This window comes from Primulina huaijiensis, chromosome 10 (assembly GCF_012295235.1).
Source record: "Primulina huaijiensis isolate GDHJ02 chromosome 10, ASM1229523v2, whole genome shotgun sequence".
In the NCBI taxonomy this organism is placed as follows: domain Eukaryota; kingdom Viridiplantae; phylum Streptophyta; class Magnoliopsida; order Lamiales; family Gesneriaceae; genus Primulina; species Primulina huaijiensis.
Window position 1 is genome coordinate 4,283,592 of NC_133315.1, and position 18,504 is coordinate 4,302,095.

The 18,504-nt window shown below is 39.1% G+C and overlaps 2 protein-coding genes across 4 annotated transcripts; both read left to right on the top strand.

Moving 5' to 3' along the window:
- The first annotated feature begins 716 nt into the window (after nucleotides 1-716).
- On the top strand, nucleotides 717-1,388 carry LOC140986621 (uncharacterized). The gene has a single exon (XM_073454926.1). It carries the CDS (start codon nucleotides 717-719, stop codon nucleotides 1,386-1,388), a length of 672 nt encoding a protein of 223 aa, XP_073311027.1.
- A 9,597-nt stretch (nucleotides 1,389-10,985) lies between these two features.
- Nucleotides 10,986-14,607, top strand: LOC140986867 (B3 domain-containing transcription factor ABI3-like). 3 transcript variants are annotated; one of them, XM_073455248.1, is made up of 6 exons: nucleotides 10,988-13,186; nucleotides 13,263-13,358; nucleotides 13,501-13,598; nucleotides 13,684-13,730; nucleotides 13,808-13,884; nucleotides 14,257-14,607. In XM_073455248.1, the coding sequence occupies exons 1-6, from the start codon at nucleotides 11,498-11,500 to the stop codon at nucleotides 14,377-14,379; spliced, it is 2,130 nt and encodes a 709-aa protein (XP_073311349.1). In that variant the 5' UTR covers nucleotides 10,988-11,497; the 3' UTR covers nucleotides 14,380-14,607. The 3 variants fall into 3 exon arrangements, with proteins under 3 accessions (XP_073311350.1, XP_073311349.1, XP_073311348.1); XM_073455247.1 differs by having other exon boundaries at nucleotides 10,989-13,186; nucleotides 13,498-13,598; nucleotides 14,257-14,606; XM_073455249.1 differs by lacking the exon at nucleotides 13,808-13,884 and having other exon boundaries at nucleotides 10,986-13,186; nucleotides 13,498-13,598.
- Nucleotides 14,608-18,504: the final 3,897 nt, after the last annotated feature.

Genomic DNA, 18,504 nt, shown 5'->3' on the forward strand with positions numbered 1-18,504 from the left:
GTTTTATCACCTCTGGGGGCACCTTCTGCTATGTTGTTATGCCTTTTGGATTGAAGAATGCAGGGGCTACGTACCAACGCTTGATGAATCTAGTCTTCCAAAAGCAAATAAGTAGGAATATTGAGGTGTATGTGGATGACATTCTAATCAAGTCCCGGGAAATCTCCAACTTTATTGATGACTTGGCTGAGACCTTTACCACTTTAAAGTAGTACGGAATAAAGCTCAACCCGGGCAAATGTGTATTCGGGGTCAGGAGTGGTAAATTTTTGGATTTCTTCGTAACTGACAGGGGAATCGAAGTCAACCCTGAAAAAATCAAAGCAATAATGGACATGCCTTCTCCTCAATCTGTTCGAGATGTGCAAAAATTAATCGAGAAGATTGCTGCCTTGTCACGCTTCATCTCCCGATCTGCCCATCGGAGTTATCCATTTTTCCAGGTCCTAAGAAAAGCACAAAAGTTTGGCTGGGACGATAGATGTGAACAAGCTTTTCAAGACTTGAAGAGAGATCTGGCTGAATTGCCTATTTTGGCCAAGCCCGAGCTCGGAGAAAAGTTGTGGGTCTATCTCTCCGCCACTGAGTTCGCTGTTAGTTCTGTGCTTGTCAAGGAAGAAGGAGTCGATCAGAAACCAATATATTATGTCAATCACGCCCTTTGAGGAGCAGAATTAAAATACAGTGAGTTAGAAAAAATAGCATTGGCCCTGGTAATGACCGCTCGGAAGCTGAGACCTTATTTTCTCTCACATCCCATCGTGGTCCTTACCAACTCTCCACTCGGAAGGATCATGACTCACGCCGAAGTCTCTGGAAGAATGGTTAAATGGACTATGGAGCTTGGGGAGTATGACATTGAATACAAACCCCGAGCTACTATAAAAGCTCAAGCATTAACAGACTTCTTAATTGAAATGATTCAACCGGTGGAAGAAGAGGTATGGAGAGTGTTTGTTGATGGTGCCTCAAATTTATCAGGATGTGGAGTCGGGGTGGTCCTAATTGCCCCATCAGAAGAGAACATCAAGCTGGCTTTGAGGATTGATTCCAGGGTCACCAATAACGAAGCAGAGTATAAGGCTGTTTTGGCAGGGTTACAGGCTGTCCGGGAAGTAGGTGCTTCCCGGGTCATCATTTATTCTGACTCCCATTTGGTTACACAGCAGATCAAAGGAATGTATGAGGCCAAGAATGAAAAAATGCTCAAATATTTAGGGCTCATCACTGCCCGGGCAGCGTCTCTAATCGACTGGAGTATCGAGCAAATTCCTCGGTGGAACAGCTCTGTCTCGGAAAGCTATATTGGTTGGGTTCTGGTGGCCTCGGATGAATCAAGATGCTGCCCGACTTGTTCAAAAATGTCAGGGTTGTCAACACCATTCTAATTTTCATCATCGCCCAGCTACAAGTATGCAACCAATCTCCGCATCATGCCTTTTTCACCAATGGGGTTTGGATATCGTGGGTCCTTTCCCCATAGCCCGAGCACAGAAAAAATTCCTTCTTGTGGCTGTGGATTATTTCTCCAAGTTGGTAGAGGTCGAGCCATTAACCAAGATTACCGAGGATGAAGTCATGAAATTTCTTTGGAAGAGTATTGTTTGCAGATATGGCATCCCGAGGAGATTAATTTCAGATAATGGGAGGCAATTCCAGGGGAAGAAAATCACCTACTGGTGTCACGAAATGAAGATTATTCAATCTTTCACTTCAGTAGCTTACCCTCAGGCTAATGGCCAGACTGAAGTGACTAACAGGATTATTGTGCAAGTATTGAAGGCACGACTCCATGGGAAGGGTAAAGATTGGGTGGAAGAATTACCGAGTATCTTATGGGCATACCGAACTACGCCTCGATCATCTACCCGAGAAACACCCTACAGCCTTGTCTATGGTTCATAAGCAGTCCTACCCGTGGAGATTGGGCAATCTTCTATTCGGATAGAATCTTATCCGAGCAATAATGATCAGTCCCGGGCCATTGAACTTGATTTAGTGGAAGAAAAAAGAGATCGGGCAGCCATTCGAATGGAAGTTTATCGCGGCCGGGTGATGAAGTCCTACAACAAGCATGTTCGGCCACGAAATTTTCAGGTTGGGGACCTGGTTATGAAAAAGATCAAGTCGGTAGGTGATGTGGGAAAATTAGAAGCAAGGTGGGAAGGACCCTTCAAAATAATTCAGAGAGTTAGTTCAGGAGCATCTTATTATCTCGAAGATTCTCAAGGACACGTTCTTAAAAGGCCATGGAATGCTTTTCATTTAAAGAAATATTACGTTTAAAAGAACCGTGTATCTGTTGTTTCTTCATCAAAGAAATTGTTTAAGGAAATGTCTACTAAAGTCCACGGACCCGTACCCTGGCCCGGTGGACCCGTACCCCGGTAATATCCTCAGTCCAGGGACCCGTACCCTGGCCCTATGGACCCGTACCCCGGTTATATCCTAAGTCCAGGGACCCGTACCCTAGCCCGGTGGACTCGTACCCCGGTTATATCCTAAGTCCAGGGATCCGTACCCTGGACCGATGGACCCGTACCCCGGTTATATCCTAAATCCAGGAACCCGTACCCTGGTCCGGTGGACCCGAACCCCGGTTATATCGAAGCCTAGGGGCTTGTACCTTATCCTGGGATTCACACCCTGCATATTTATCAAGATCTATTACTTATGCAACTTAAGGGCTTAAGCCCCACTTATTGATATTATTGGAAACAATTATCAAATGCGAGAAAAGGAGATTTCATTCGAAGCAAAAAATATTTACAAGATGCCCGTAAGCCGAAAAAAAAATAGAATTTAATCTACGGGGGGGGGGGGGGGCCTGCTGCTCTTCCTCTTCTTCTGGCAGAGACATCGCAGCTTTTTCTAAATCAGGAAAATCCTCCCTGTCGGCTGGAACCAGGCCTGCCTCTTCAAATTGTTCCAGGCACTTGTTGAAGCCCTGTTCAAAGTAAGGAAAAGCCTTATCGGCCACCATCTTTTTGAACTCTCGGGACTTCAAGAAGCGAATCGTTTGTTCTTCCTGGGTCTTCTTTATTAGTTCAACGGCAGCCTGAAAGTCCTCAGCCCTAACCCGAGAAAATTCCGCTTCCGCCCTTGCTGCCTGCGTCTCTGCCCGGGTCGAGTCCATCTGTTGCTGCCAAACAGCCTTCTCCCGTGCCAGAATTTGCTCATGAAGCTCATTCAGCCGGCCGATCTTCTCTTGAAGTTTGTCATGCGCCTCCCGGGCAGCGATGGCTTGAGTATTGGCCCCCTTGGCCGCATGAGCTACCCGTTCGTAAGCATACATGAGCATCTGCAAGCCCTGGAAACCAAGAAAGATTAGAAGAGATAATATGAAAGTTGGTATAAAATCAGAGAATTAAGGAAAAGAAAACTTACAGAGAAGGACCGGGCAACCCCATCGGACAGTAGCATATTAGGGTGGAGCCCCCGAAGATGTTCTGCCTCGTCGGGACGTAAGAGGCCCTGGATCATTTTTACAAGGTCCGAGCTGACCTCATCCCCAAAAATATTGTGGAGGATCCAGGGCCTTCCACCTGTGGGGCCAGTAGATGACCTGGTAAGTGGAGGAGACCTGACGATCTCCTCGGATACATCTTTCAGAACCACCGTTTTCACGACCGGTTCCGTGTCGGTTTTCCTCTTCCTGTGGTTAAGGGGAGCCGGGTCCTCCTCAACAGCTTGGGAGGTGGTGTCCTCCCGCGCCTTCGTCTCTGTTTCGACCCGGCGTTCCTCCTCCTCTTGAGCCTCTCGAGCACTCTTTTCCGCCCGAGCTTTCTTCTGCTCGGCCTTCTTCTTGGCAGCCGCCTCAACCAGGCTTGCCCTTATCATATCTTCTTCAGCTGTATCAAGAGAAAACAAGTTAGAAAAGTAAGTATACAAAAAAAAAAGAGTAAGAAGACTAAAGAGTAATTTACCAGCCTGAGGACCATCTTGACGAAATTCATCTATTATCCGATCTACCGGGTCTTCAGGCTGGGACCCAATCCCATAGTGGACCAGGTTGCTCCCCCCAATTAGCTCTGAGGACAAATAAGATCGCCCTCCCAGAATATCCCAGGTGTGGGTAAATGGGGGGAGAAGTTTGAAATCTCTGGGGAGTTCAGGCTGCGGGGGCAGAGAAGAAATAAAACCCGTCGCACAGGTTGGGAGAGTGGGGAGTTGTAAAAAGAAAAATTTTGTCTTCCACCCCTTCAGAGAGGAAGGAATGTCAGTCAAGAACCGATAATGCATCCGGGCCATAAAAGAGAAGACCCCGTCACTAAATCGGCATGAATAAAAGTAATGGAAAATAGAAGAGTTGATTAGAAGGGATTTCATGCGAAACAAAATAAAAGTGGCAGCCATAATACGAAAAGCGTTAGGGTGAAAATGATTGATCGGGAGCCCAAAGAACCGGACGATTCCCTCAAAAAAGTGATGAATGGGAAAACGAAGACCATTTTTTAGTTGTTCTACAAAAAAAGTCTGAAAACCCGGGGGAGGAGTGTCCGGGTGATCATTAGGCTCGGGGATTTTTAATTTGTGGGAAGAAGGGATTGATCCCAGGGACCTAATTTCCTCAACCGCCCCGGGACGAAGGGTGGAAGTTACTGTAGAAAACCATAGAGGTTCTGCTACCCTATCCTTCTCCTTGCCTTGGGTGCCAGAGGGGCGGGAAGAAGAAGCTTTAGATTTTTTGAGGGGGCGGGAAGAAACGATAGGGATGCCTATGGGGATTTGAATAGAGTGTTCGGAAGAGGTTGGGGAGTTATCCGTTGACCGGCCCTTGGCATTTTTGCCAGAAGTAGAAGAAGTGAAATTTGACATGATTCAAATAAAAGTAAGGGAGAAGGAACTTACGGTGAAAGAGAAGCGAAGGTGATGAACAGAGACTGGAAAATCGCCGGAATAAAAATTTGCGCGTAGGAAAAGCTTGAGAGAGAAATCCGGCAGAGCTTCGCTACGAGTTTGAATTTGCAAATGGTTTTTGAAAAATCAGTCATCCACTATATATAGGGGAAAGAATCAATCTACACCGTTGATCTAAAACAAATCGAACGAACCAGATTAACCTCAAAAATTGAAGCGGCCTGATTAGGCGGGGTATTTGAAAAGACAGGTGCATAAATCGAGGCGTCATGATCATTTATATGCTCGGAATACGTACAGATTCTGACAGCTTCAGTAGGGCACGCGCCATTATAACACTATATTAATTACCCGAGAATACAGAACGGCATCTTATCTATAAGCCCGGGGGGGTGTGAGAACCCTGCATCTTATCTATAAGCCTGGGTGGTGTGAGAGCCCGGCGTCTTATTTGTAAGCCCGGGTGGTGTGAGAACCCGGCATTTTATTTGTCATCCCGGGTAATGTGAGAGCACGGCATATTGTTTATAAACCTTGGCGATATTAGGCCCCGGCATTTTATTCTGAACCCGAGAACTTCGAGGCCCGGCAATTTATTTTAAGCTCAGGAAATATTAGGTCCTGGAATTTCAATTTTACTCGTTAGTTATATATTATTCGATTTACATGAGTTTGTTTACAGAAGATTAAAAAAAAAAATGAGGTAATCAAAATTTTATTAAGGAAGTTGTCGATGCCGTCTTACATCTGTTATTCTCAAGGCTACATAATCTTGCCACTCAGATATCCAATCAGTCAATTCCTGAATGTGAAGATTGGTGAAGGACTCGGCGGTTGAGATCTTGTTCAGCTGATGCCATTCATTCCACAGCATCGCATGCAACAGAACTTGGTCAGTGGCCAGATCTGCAACTCGAGCTACTTCAAGCTCTCGTCTGTATTTCCTCGACACTGCTCTTTGTGCACGAGTGAGGGCCAAACCGTTTTGGTGCATATTACTGATATCTTGAATCTTATACCAGGTAGACATGACCTTTACGCAGATATATTCTTCAATAGTCCTCTTTAAACCCTCCAGATAGGGGTGTATTCCGCCCGGTGCTTGAGCGTGCGTACCACCGAAAGTGATTGTACTACTGCAAGCACTAGAAACACTTAAGTGATTGTACTACTGCAAGCACTAGAATCATTTGAACTCGACATTTTGAACTGATGTTATCACCTTTCGTTTCTACTATCTTATTTATAGGCAAGTGACATTTAATATTGAAGAAGTTGGAAGGTCTCAAACCAATCAAAACGCTCTCATTTATTAGGAGGGAGCTAATCACAGCCGTTGATCTACGAACGCATGAACGATTAGGATGCATTTTGGAAGTTGAGCCGTGCAGACGAAAGGACGCGCACGAATATCAATGTGTCAGACTTATCGGATTCTCGGAATATGAAACGATTTTTCGGTAATATAAATGCTAAAGCATGCGTCATAGCCACATCACGTGGATTACCCAAGAACACCAACCAACGGAACATTTGAGCCCGGGAAATTTAAGGTCCCGGCACCTTATTCTAAGCCAAGGGTATATGAGGTCTCGACATTCCGGTTTATCGTTTATCCGTTATTAATTCTCGACTGATGTTAGTTAGCTTTCAATTATTTAATTCATGATATATGCGTCTACTTATGAAATTTAAAGATACCAGGAAAATAAACGACCGAGACAAATTGGGAGAAATATTTCCTATATTATTCATCTAACAAAAATTAGCACGGATTACATCAAAATATTCCTCTTCTACAGCAGCCTCCCATTTTTTCAACCAACTGGTTAAAATTCCGGTGGAAGTCTTGAGGAAGCTGTCCGAATCAGCAATCTGATGGAGGATTTTCCTCTCTTTCCGAAGCATTAGCTGGTAGACATATCCATCAGTAAAGATGTCTTACCACTCGGATATGTGCAAGTATTCCCGAAATTTCTTCATTTTTGCTACTAATCTGGGAGTAGTAGCTTCTCCCGTTTCATAAAGAAACTTCAGCCCCTGAAACTCTTCCCAGTAGCAAAGAATTTTATGGAAGACTTCATCTTCCATAGTAGCTTTTCGAGCCTCCAAAGTAGATTCCTTGAAAGCCTCAGTCATATCTGAAACCTTTGAGCCACTTGCGCCTGCCATTATACTCCTTGGATAATAATTTGGTAAGATGATGGAAAAATAGGTGGGTTGTTATATATAGGGGGAAGAGGTTTGAATGCATGAACGGTCAGAATGGGTATTGGAAATTGTACCAGATAGCTGAAAATACGTGCACAGGTATCAGAATATCATGACGATCATCCTCGGGAACACGAAACGTTTTGGATAAGATTGAAGTTTAGGGCTCACGTCAGCAATATCCACGTGTCAATACACTACAATCAACCCAGAAAGATAAGGCGATTTTCCTGACCGGGCACACGAGACCAATCGGGGCAGCGAGTGAACTCTAGCCCGATTAATTAAGGAGGGAGTGATGATGCCCCGGGACGTCCCGGGTCATGGATAGGCCCCGGGACTTCCTGGGCCATGAAGCATACTCATGAATAGTGCCCGGGTCAGGATGAGATGCTCTCAGGCCGATAGCATGACAAGATGGGTTAAGGACCCAAGTCATATAACTGCTCGGGACGAAGAGAGCACAACTTAGAGAAATCACAAAGTGAGCAATCAGCCAGTGGGCCGAGCCATTGGACCACCCGGGACATGACTTCCCCAAGACGTGGAATGCCCGAGCTCTTCTATAATTGCCCGAGAAGCATTCTGCTCGGTCACCTCGATATGAGTAAAGCATTTAATGACGTCAACTTGGTAGGGCATGCACAGCCGACCTATCTCTGACAATAACATAAATGATTGACAAAATTAAATGGGCTGGATGTGACTAGTATATGATTTGACATGTCAGAATATAGGGTATAATCAGCTACCCTATTATAATTAATGATCAGCGCAAGGAACGAGGTCATCATTGCAATCTCTACTATAAATATCAGGTTCTTTATTTGCATTTACACTACATTCAGATATTAACTCACATTGAATACTCTCATTTATTGTCCCCTTTACACACCAATAACACAGTCATCACTTGACTACATTGGTTTTATCGCTTGAGTACCCTGCTGACTTAAGCATCGGAGTGACCACGCCGGACACCCTTCCGGCGCCCATTCACGAGTTCATCTCCTTGTGTGCAGATTACAGCTGAAGCCATATTGCGGAGATATATCTCCTTACTCTTATTCCCTTCATATATTGATAGCAGATCCGGTGGAGCACTCGACCCGGCTCGTCTATTTCACCCCGGGATCGCATCAATCATTTTTATATATTTTTATTATTAAAAAATATTACTTATCTCTATAATATTTGTTTTATACTACGAACCAAACGGTATCTTAAAATATAGTAGCAATTTGAGTTTCTTGACACGTACAATAACGAAAACATTACAAGATATTATCGTTGTAAAAACTGAATAAATCAACCCCCAAAAGTCAGTTTTCCAACCTTGGAATTAAGGTCTAACCTGAAAACATCTGGAAGATGATCCCGTGAATTTGACAAAACGAGGACTTTCTAATTTTGTGCAATTTCCTATTTCACTCGGTATAGCACCGGCAAACTTGTTTCTCAAGACACATCCAGAACTTGAATTTGACTCAATTGACCAAGTCCACTCGGAATAGTACCCTCCAACGCATTATAGTACAATACAAGGGTCTCAACAGCTCCACAGTTCCCAAGACTTTTCGAAATACATTCAAATAAATAATTATCGAAAACATTCAAATGTTCAAACTTCCCACAACCATCCTTCTAATCTCAGAAAAAATTAGTCTTTAGGTCAAATTAGTTGATTATATGTTCAAAAGTTAAACCCCGGAAAATCCTGGAATCGAGCCATTTATTGATTGCCAACTGAATTTGGCATCTTCGCGAAGAGATAATTGAAACCCTGTTTAAGTACTTTTAAATTCGTCAGTCCACTTATAAAAGAAGCACGATCCTGAAATAAAATTGTCATCGAGGTCAAGAACCTCAAGTTTTTCCATACCCCGAATCTCCACAATAATTTCACCATTTGTTCGTTGAATGTCGTCGGTTGAGAAAAGTCGTGAAGAGTTGGCCCTAAGAATCAATGGAGGGAGAAGAAAAACGTTTATGGTGAGGGTGGATAAGGATGTCAATTCATGTGGGTTCGGTAGGTTGGATCGGATTGAGCAATAGTACTATTCAAAAATTGCTCAACTCGAACTTGAGCCAACCCAAAAAATATCAACCCGAACCCAACCCGAAAACTCTCAATCCCAATCAACCCGATTTTGAATTTTTTTTAAAGAAAATTAAATAAAATTCAAAAAAATAATATTTTAATTTAAACACTTAATAACAAAATCTTCATCATATATATGATTTAAATTTGCAAGTCTAATTGTAGGAAAATAAAATATATTTACTAAATCAAATAAACAATTGTTTAAAAAATAAAAAAATTTCAAAATAAATATTAAATTATGACAATTTATGATATAAATATATAATAAATATTTTTTAAGACATACAATATATAAAAGTGTAGGCAATATTTATCAACTCGATTATTTTTTTCCGGGTCAGCTATCAAGTCCAACCCGACCTGACCCGAACTCGAAAACCACAAACCCAAACCTAATTTTTTTCGGATTAAACCGTGTCTGATTTGACACCCGTAAAGGTGGAGGAAAAAACATGAAAGTTTTGCTTATACAAAAAATTTAAAACAAAAGTCTTAATGTACAATTTTAATTATAATGAGGAACTAGAATTTAAACTTTTTGATAACAAGGAACCTAATTTGACATAAAAATAGTTCATAAAATGAAAACACGACCGGGTATTTTAGATTAATTCACCGTTTTAATAAAGGAGAAAAAAAATCACAATAATCCTACAATTTAGCTGTCGTTAGGTATGATGTATTTTATGATTAAAAAAAAAGAAGAAAGTATTATGTATTTTATTTTTACATCAGTCCAAACTTATTCTGCTATAGATAAATTATATTTTAATACATATGATGTTGTATATGTAAAAAAAATTAAAAATTAATCAAAATTTTTTTATAGGTTCTTTTTATATGATTTATTTTTTTATATATGATATGATCGTTAAATTTTAGATAAGATTTAAATAAAATATAGATTTGCGTATCAATAAATTTGCGATAACAAAATATTTTTCTCAAATAACGAATATTAAATAAAATAAAAGTAAATCTGATATTGAAATAAAAAGACAGAAAATGACATTAAATTTTTTTAGTAATATGAACAAAGTTTAATAATCTTGGGATTAAGTAAAGTTAAAGTATACTTTACTCTGAATTAGATGAAACGATTTTATGCTTCTAAAAATATTATTTCAACCACAAAACTTTATAGGAAAAAACTTGTGTGAGACGGTCTCACGGGTCGTATTTTGTGAAACGGATCTCTTATTTGGGTCTTTCATGAAAAACTATAACTTTTTATGCTAATAGTATTACTTTTTATTGTGAATATCGGTAGGGTTAACTTGTGTCACAGACAAAAATCCGTGATACCATCTCACAAGAAAGCTACTCAACTTTATATTCGGTATTTGTTTTTAAATAAAGTTCAGAAAGGGAAATGAAATTATGGCATGAATGAGCCAAAGTTTTCATCGACAACCAAAATTCAAAATCAAAATGAATAAAAAAAAATGACATTTGCTAAAGCTAAAAGATAAAGAAATGCAAATTATTTTATATTAAAAAGAAAGAAACTCGTTAATATGCTTCTTCTGGAAAAGTCCTTTGACATCATATCGCGAATTCCAAAGCTATTGGTTCTTTCTCTATCTTATCTTTTTATTTTAAAATTTAAAACTCCATTACACGCAATTAAACATTTTTATTTATTATTTAATTTCATATTTGATTATATATATATATATATTATTTTCCAAAATTAATTTGGTAAATTATAGATACAGACACAAGGCACCGATGAAATTTGGTAAAATACAAAAAGAAACCATTTGAACTTATCGGCAAAGAAAGAAACAAACGGAACAATTTTTTGAAAAGGAGGAAATAAAAGAAATGGGGGAAGCCATTAAATGAAGAATTGAAGAGCTTGAAAAATTGCGCAGAAACGAACAAAGCGAGCATTTAACAATGGTAGTTGAGTTTCACCGAACATTTTAGGGTTTCATTTCTTTATGGTTCACCCGGCCAGGTTTATGATACCATTGTCGCTTATATATAATAATCAAATATTTTCTTTTTATTTTTTTTTTTAAAATCTAATGCTATAATATATGTGGGCTTGGTGAAGAGGTCGCTTTCTTTGGATTTTGGATTTTCGATTTCTATAAAGTACAGTACTGGGACTGGAATATATTTTCGGTGGTGGAGACCTTTGATGTATTTGTTGTTGTTATGGATGCAAGTTGCAAGATTTGAAGCAAGATCATTTATATCTTCCCTTAATTTGTTACAAATTGCTGTTATTTCCTTATATATGTACTAAGTTTGTTCTCCTGTCTCGTTTCTTTTTCTGGAAATTCATTGTACTGAATCAAGAATTGATTGTGGATGGTTGAGGGAGGAGGAGGAGGAGGGCCGCCTCTTGCTGAGCACGATCGGCACTCTTCTGACCGAAATGGTGGGGCGGAAGTTGTAGATATGGAGGCGGAGGTTGGGGAAAACTCTGGTGGTGGTGGTGGTGGTGAAGATATGCAAGTGGAGGAACAGGGGGTGGTGATGGGGGAGAAAGATTTTTGGTTTGAAAGGGAACAAGAAAACACCCTTCTAGATATGAATGACGCTCCTGTTTTGTTCCGTGATTTCCCCTCTCTACCGGAGTTGCCTTGCATGTCATCGTCTTCGTCGTCTTCCACCGCCCCATCGCCGGCGCAGACCATAGCGGCGACGCCCTCGTCTTCCTCCGCCGCTTCCTCGTCGCCCGAGGCCTCGTGGGCACCGCCCAAGAGGAGGAGGGACCAGACTGAAGCGGGTTACGCCGTCGTGTCATCCTCTACCATCGGTACTGATATTGCGCCGCGGCTGTCTGATCTTGACAGTATGCTCGACTCCGATTGCGTCGATGTGATGGAGGATTTGGGGTACATGGATTTGATTGACGGCAATGAGATATGGGACCCATCTTCACTGTTCGAGAACCATGAAATCATTCCAGGCCAAGAGGCGGCGGCGCCGCAGAAAACCCAATGCCAAGAAGAGAACGATGGGTTCAGTTTCCTACGAGGGAATAAGGAGCTCTCCATGATTTTTCTCGATTGGTTGAAGCAAAACAAAGATCGCATCTCCGCAGAGGATGTGAGGAAAATAAAACTCAACCGATCCACCATTGAGAATGCTTCAAAGCGATTGGGCAGAACTAAAGAAGGCATGAAACGTCTTCTGAAATTGATTCTTGAATGGGTGGAGCACTGCCAGCTTCAAAAGAATGGCGGCCGCCGCCCTCAATCTCAGTTTCAATTTCAAGATAACCCCGTTGTTAATCCAACCCGTATCTCTAACTCCAATTTCAGTTACGTTAATGTCGTCTCTCCTGATAACTCTAACCCACATTGCTTTCCCACGACTCCGTGTATGATTCCTGTACCAACCCCTCATGTTCTTGAATCCCCCACCCTGGTGGCAACGCCGCCAGGTCTTCCTCCTCTGGCAGTTGGGTACTGCAATATCGGTGGTGCAACTTATTCGAACCCGCCACTTCCAGTCCCCCCAGCATACCAACATCATCAGCAAGTGATGAATATGATGCCTTGTACACCATCCTCAGAATACCAGATGATGAACAATGCTCAAGCCTGGACTCCAACCCCTTATACCATGTCCATGTCACCTCAATTTAGCCATTCTACGGAAAATAGTCATCCTGTTTCGTCGTATCAACAAGTTTTCGTTGGGAATCCGTATCAGACTTTTGCTCCAAATGGGGAGACATTGGTTAGGTCAGGCTGTTCTGCGACTAAAGAGGCTCGAAAGAACAGAATGGCTCGGCAAAAACGGCTCTACTCAAACCATCACCGACACAGTAATCATAAAAATCAAATAGATTGTTCACATCCGGTGGGTGATTCAGTAATTAGTTCTCCGGAAGACTGGATGTATTCACCTGTTGTTGATCTTACATCGACTCCTCCGCCAGAGAGCGTGCCAATTCCATCGGTTGATACCTCCGAAGATCAAGTTAATAGAGTCTCGATGCAACTGCAGGATTTTCGAGGGGAATCATATTCACATCAACCCCAAAATGTACTTGGTTTTTGTCTGAATTTTGAATTCAAAGTTGAAACTATAATTAACATTTCTGTTCGATTTTTGTCTACAGGGTTGTTTGAAGACGGAGAAGAACTTGAAGTTTTTGATGCAGAAAGTCTTGAAGCAAAGTGATGTTGGTAATCTAGGACGGATTGTGTTGCCAAAAGTAATTTCCCTGTCTTAGCTAAATCTTGCTGTGATTGCATTAAATTAGTTGCAACTAGGATTTTCATAAAATTACATATAAGAACCTATTAGATTGTGTCTATCAAGTTGAATTAATTAGCAATATCCATTGCCATCAGAAGGAAGCTGAAAAGCATCTCCCTGAACTCGAGACCAGGGACGGAATCACAATTGCCATGGAAGATATTGGAGCTTCTCGGATTTGGAATATGCGATATAGGTACAGCTGCATTTATATTTTCATTGCAATCACATGTTTCCGACTTGGAACTTTATTGAATTTTATTATGTCTTTGGTGTTTCAGGTTTTGGCCAAACAACAAGAGTAGAATGTACCTTCTTGAGAACACAGGTAGTATATGGCGTTAAGGCAAACTTATCGTAATAAATATAACGTCGTTTTTATTAATCACGTGGTCGGTTTTTTAGGAGATTTTGTGAAGGTAAATGGACTTCAAGAAGGAGATTTTATAGTGATCTACCTAGACACAAAATGTGGCAAATATGTAAGATTTCCTTTTCCACGACCTTTTCTCATGTATCCGCAGACCTAAGAAATTTCAAGAAGGCGTGAAAGACGATGCTATATGTTCGGGCGAAACGTTATGTACATAAAATCTCTTTAAATGATTACCTTCTCGACCGCCAGCCCCTACTAGTGTGTTCTTTCTTTTGAAATTGTGTTTTTAGTGTGGCTTATTGTTGGTCTAAGAAGATTCAAATCTTTTGCTCTTACTTTTTGTATGGCATTTGTTAAACCAATTGAAATCTTCATTACATGTCCCATAATCTAGAAGGTATATTGCAAAATGATACAAGTTCCATAGGGTATTCAGCCGACCTTGTTTTGATGAAACTTGCTTGGTTCATGCAAACAGATGATTAGAGGAGTAAAAGTGCGCGAACCCGAAGCCAAGTCAGATGCCTGGAAACAAACAGGAAGGAGAAATGCCCGGAACTTATCACGCCCTCGTATCCGCCCTTCCTCGGATGAGCTGTGACATGAACATTGAAAGAAAGTTTTTCAAGGGAAACTGTGGACAATAAAATTTACATCATTTCTATGTTTGTCTGCCTTTACTGACTCAAGAATTGTCTTATGATCTAGTTAGGAGGAATCCGTTGAAGTTGTAATCATTTTGAGCGGTCTTTAGTTATGACTAATGTATTTGTAGGATGATATACAAACTATATTCAACCAAAAATTTATCAAATTTAGTACTTTATTGATTTTTATTTTCTTATGGTTTATCTCTTTGGGAGTATTTCAAGTATTCGTGATGAATTTGGACTTGGATTATTTCATGCATTAATGTTAAATATTATGTCTTTGCTCTTCATTCAAATTGATGGGTCTTAAAAAAAAATAAAAAATTTTATGGGTCATGTGCTCTTATAGTACACTTCACTAAATTAGGATTGAGCCTTCTAATTATTTGATTTAATTATGTGTTGAGTCTATAATTAAAGCCATTAGGCCAAATATGGACCCATTAAATAGAAGGTGACATTGGAAGTTCTCGTTTTGGCTATTCAAGCTCTTTTATACTTGCAGTCTCTACGGGTGGTGGTGATTTGAGCGTTGTCGGGCACTCTCTGATGCTTTTTATGGCGGATAGCGACAGCACGATAGAGACAGGTCAGTCTACTATCCTATGCCGCTTTCTTGTTTGTCTGCGCTCTACTGATTCACTTTGTAATAGAGTCAATCTTGCTAGATCGATCACGATTATCTCCGGCTCAGCTCGACTAAAACAAAGGAAACCTTGGTTCTTTCCGAGCCGGAATTTTTCTTTGGATTTATCGGAGCGGGCTGCACATCCGAATCTAACATTTCAATGATCATCTGATTTTTTATAATTAAGATTAAGATAACCATTTCATTTAGCTACATCACAAATCAAAATGATAGATGCTGATGTCAACCTTGTAAAATAAGATTGCATTTGTGATTATTAAGGTACTTGGTTAAGATACGAAATAGTTTTAGTAAAAAAACAATATGTTCGGTTTAATTAAATAAGTTTGATATTAAAATTATATTGGAGTATCGTTTTCTCGCACTCAAAGTACAGCGGAAGTTTTAAAATTTTGTTTTCACGTTCGAAATGCTCATTGGGTGTCGTATGAATTTAAACATCTATAGGGTATTTAGAATTATTACTTTTGTATTTAACGCTGGCTCCAAAATATTTCGGATTTTAAGCGGAGATAATCCTTCTTGTATATCATTTTGAACGGATCCCCCTCATTTGATAGTCAACTTAAGTCCATGGTCGGATATTTTGTTCTTTATGTAGATCACACTAAAGATCTCAAACAATTTCTGCGTTGAGAATAGGACGCTCGCGGCAACGGAGCGGCGACGAAGGAAGCTCTCGGCATAAAATATATTTTTTTTCCTTTCGAGATGACCGAAAGTTTTGAGGGAGAAGAAGAGAGTGTCCTTAGGACTCTTAATTTTAGTTAATTAAATTCTCATGCAATAATATGGCCCGAGCCCCTTTTGCACTACCCGCTGATTAATATAAAAAAATGTATATTTATTAAATGTTTTGTATAATATTTTATAGTTTTAAGTGTATTAAATATTTAAGTTTTATAAGTTTTATAATAACTTGTATAAAAAATATATGTGTTGTATAATTTTATTATTTTTGTTATTTTTACAGGTTTGGAAAAACAAGCACTACTTTGGGTTGAAAAATGAGAATGAGATGATACTTAAACATGTATAAAATTGATTTTCAATGTCCACGATATTGATGAAAAGCTTGGGATAAAATTCTTCTCACAATTAAGGTTAAATTAAGCAACAAATGAAAGTGGTACAAATGAAATTGCAGTTTTACCAAGCTTAAGTATTTTGATCATATCTATAAAATACTTGATAAAAAAATATAAAATTGTACAACAATTCAAAAAACTCAATTATGAACAACATTTGTTTTATGTGAAAGAATCAGCTTCATTTGCAAGATTGTCAAAGATGGAGTGCAAGATGCGATAAAGACTTCGGTCATTCGTAAAGAAAAATTGCACCAATTATATGTAAAAAAATAATATTTTATTTTCTTTTGTCTCCCCAAATTAGGCTATAAATAGAAGTGTATTATGACGAAAGAAATCATCCCTCATTTTATGAAAAAGCTTTGAGTTCATAATATTTCTCTCATTATTTTTTTACTATAATAAAATTATCTTGTTAAGTATTTATTCCAAGTTCTTTCCAACATGAGTAGCTAATCTTCCAAAGTCGAGATGAAAAGATAACACTCTTGGTATTATAATAAAGTAATAATATTTAATCATTATTTATTATTTATGTTATATTTAGTTTCTTTTATTTAAACATTTTTATACCCGACTTATAAGTGGGAGATTTTTACACTAAATTCTTGGTACGACTTAAATTTTAGTTTGGTTTTACCAATAATTTAAATTGATTACTTTGATTTACTATATATGAATATTATCATAATATTGAATTCTTGGTACCATTTAAATGTTAATTTGATATTACCAACCATTTAAAGTGGTTACCTTGATTTGATGTTTACAAATATATAGCTCAATAAATACTTGACAACATTTATAAGTTTTAGTATATATAATATATGAATAAGAGATAATATATAACAATAATATAAATAATTATTATTTAATATATTGGAACCATTTTATTAAGTGGATTCTAATTATGTTCATTTATTTCAACTTTGTTTAAATACCGAGTGGATCCTTTCATCTAGACTATTTAATTTAAACATATAAAAATCATCATTTAAGGATAAAATAATTAAAAAAACAAAAACACATTATAGTAGACTTGTAATTACCTTAGCTTCCTTGTGGATACGACATTCAGACTTACTGAATTATACTACTTGTGGACAACCTGTTCTTGGGAGTGCAACAGTCAAAGTTGTGGCACCCGCTGCCCGAGCGTCCTCGGCGGGTAGGACTGCTCACAGCCCTGCCCGCCCTAAATTTTTTTTTTTTTCATTTGTTAAAAGTTTGGGCAGGTAGCGCACTACATGCCCGAGGCACTGCTGTCCAGAAATTTTTTGAGCAGACGCGGAAAATAATTTTTTTTTTGATAAATTAATTTCAAGGGCTGTTATTTTCAGGAATTTGTTAGAAATAAAAAACTCAACTCGATTTAAGTAAAACATACTATTGAGAAACATAGCCACGATACTACTATTGGAGTACCGTCTTCTCGCACCCAAGGCACAACTGAAGTTTTAAAATTTTGTTTCGACGTTCGAAATGCTTTTTGAGTGTCGTATGAATTTAAAAATTCATAGGGTTTTTAAAATCATTACCTTTGCCTATTCAACGCTAGCTCCAAAATATTCCAAATTTTAAGCGGAATTAGTCCTTCTTGTATATCCCTTCAAACGAATTTTTCTCCTTTGATCGTCAAATTAAGTTCACGATTGGAGACTTCGTTCCCTGTTTGGATCGCACTAGAGATCTAAAACAATTTATGCGTTGACACTATGACACCGAATTTCAGAAACCTGGAGTCAGTGCGACGGCAACGGGGCGGCGGCGGCGACGAAAGCTCTTGGCGGAATTTTTTTTCTTTTGAGATGGCCGAAACACTTACATATAAATATTTTGAAGTAGGATATATCTGGCGTACTATTCCGGATCTCATATGAAGTCTTATTATGCTTCTTATTTATCATTGATGTGTTATGAGTGTAGCAAGTTGTATTAACAACTTCTGCGCAAAATCTTTGAGAAATTCCAGAATAAGACATCATTGTTCTAGCTACTTCCTTCAAGGTGTGATTTCTTCTCTAATCAACACCGTTTCGCCGTGGTGACCTAGCAGGAGAGAACTCATGCTTGATTCCTTGTTCATCTAGATAGGATTAGAAAGTTTTGTTTTTAAATTCAATGTCCTTATCACTTTTTATCTTATCTATCACAATGGATTTTTCATTTTGAAGAAGTTTTAAAACATTGATAAACTAGACAATAGTATGTGTTGTCACTTTGATTGTTGCATTCCCAAGAGCAGGTTGTCCACAAGTAGTATAATTCGCTGAGTCCGATATCGTATCCATATGGAAGCTAAGGTAATTACAAGTCCACTACAATGTCTTTTTGTT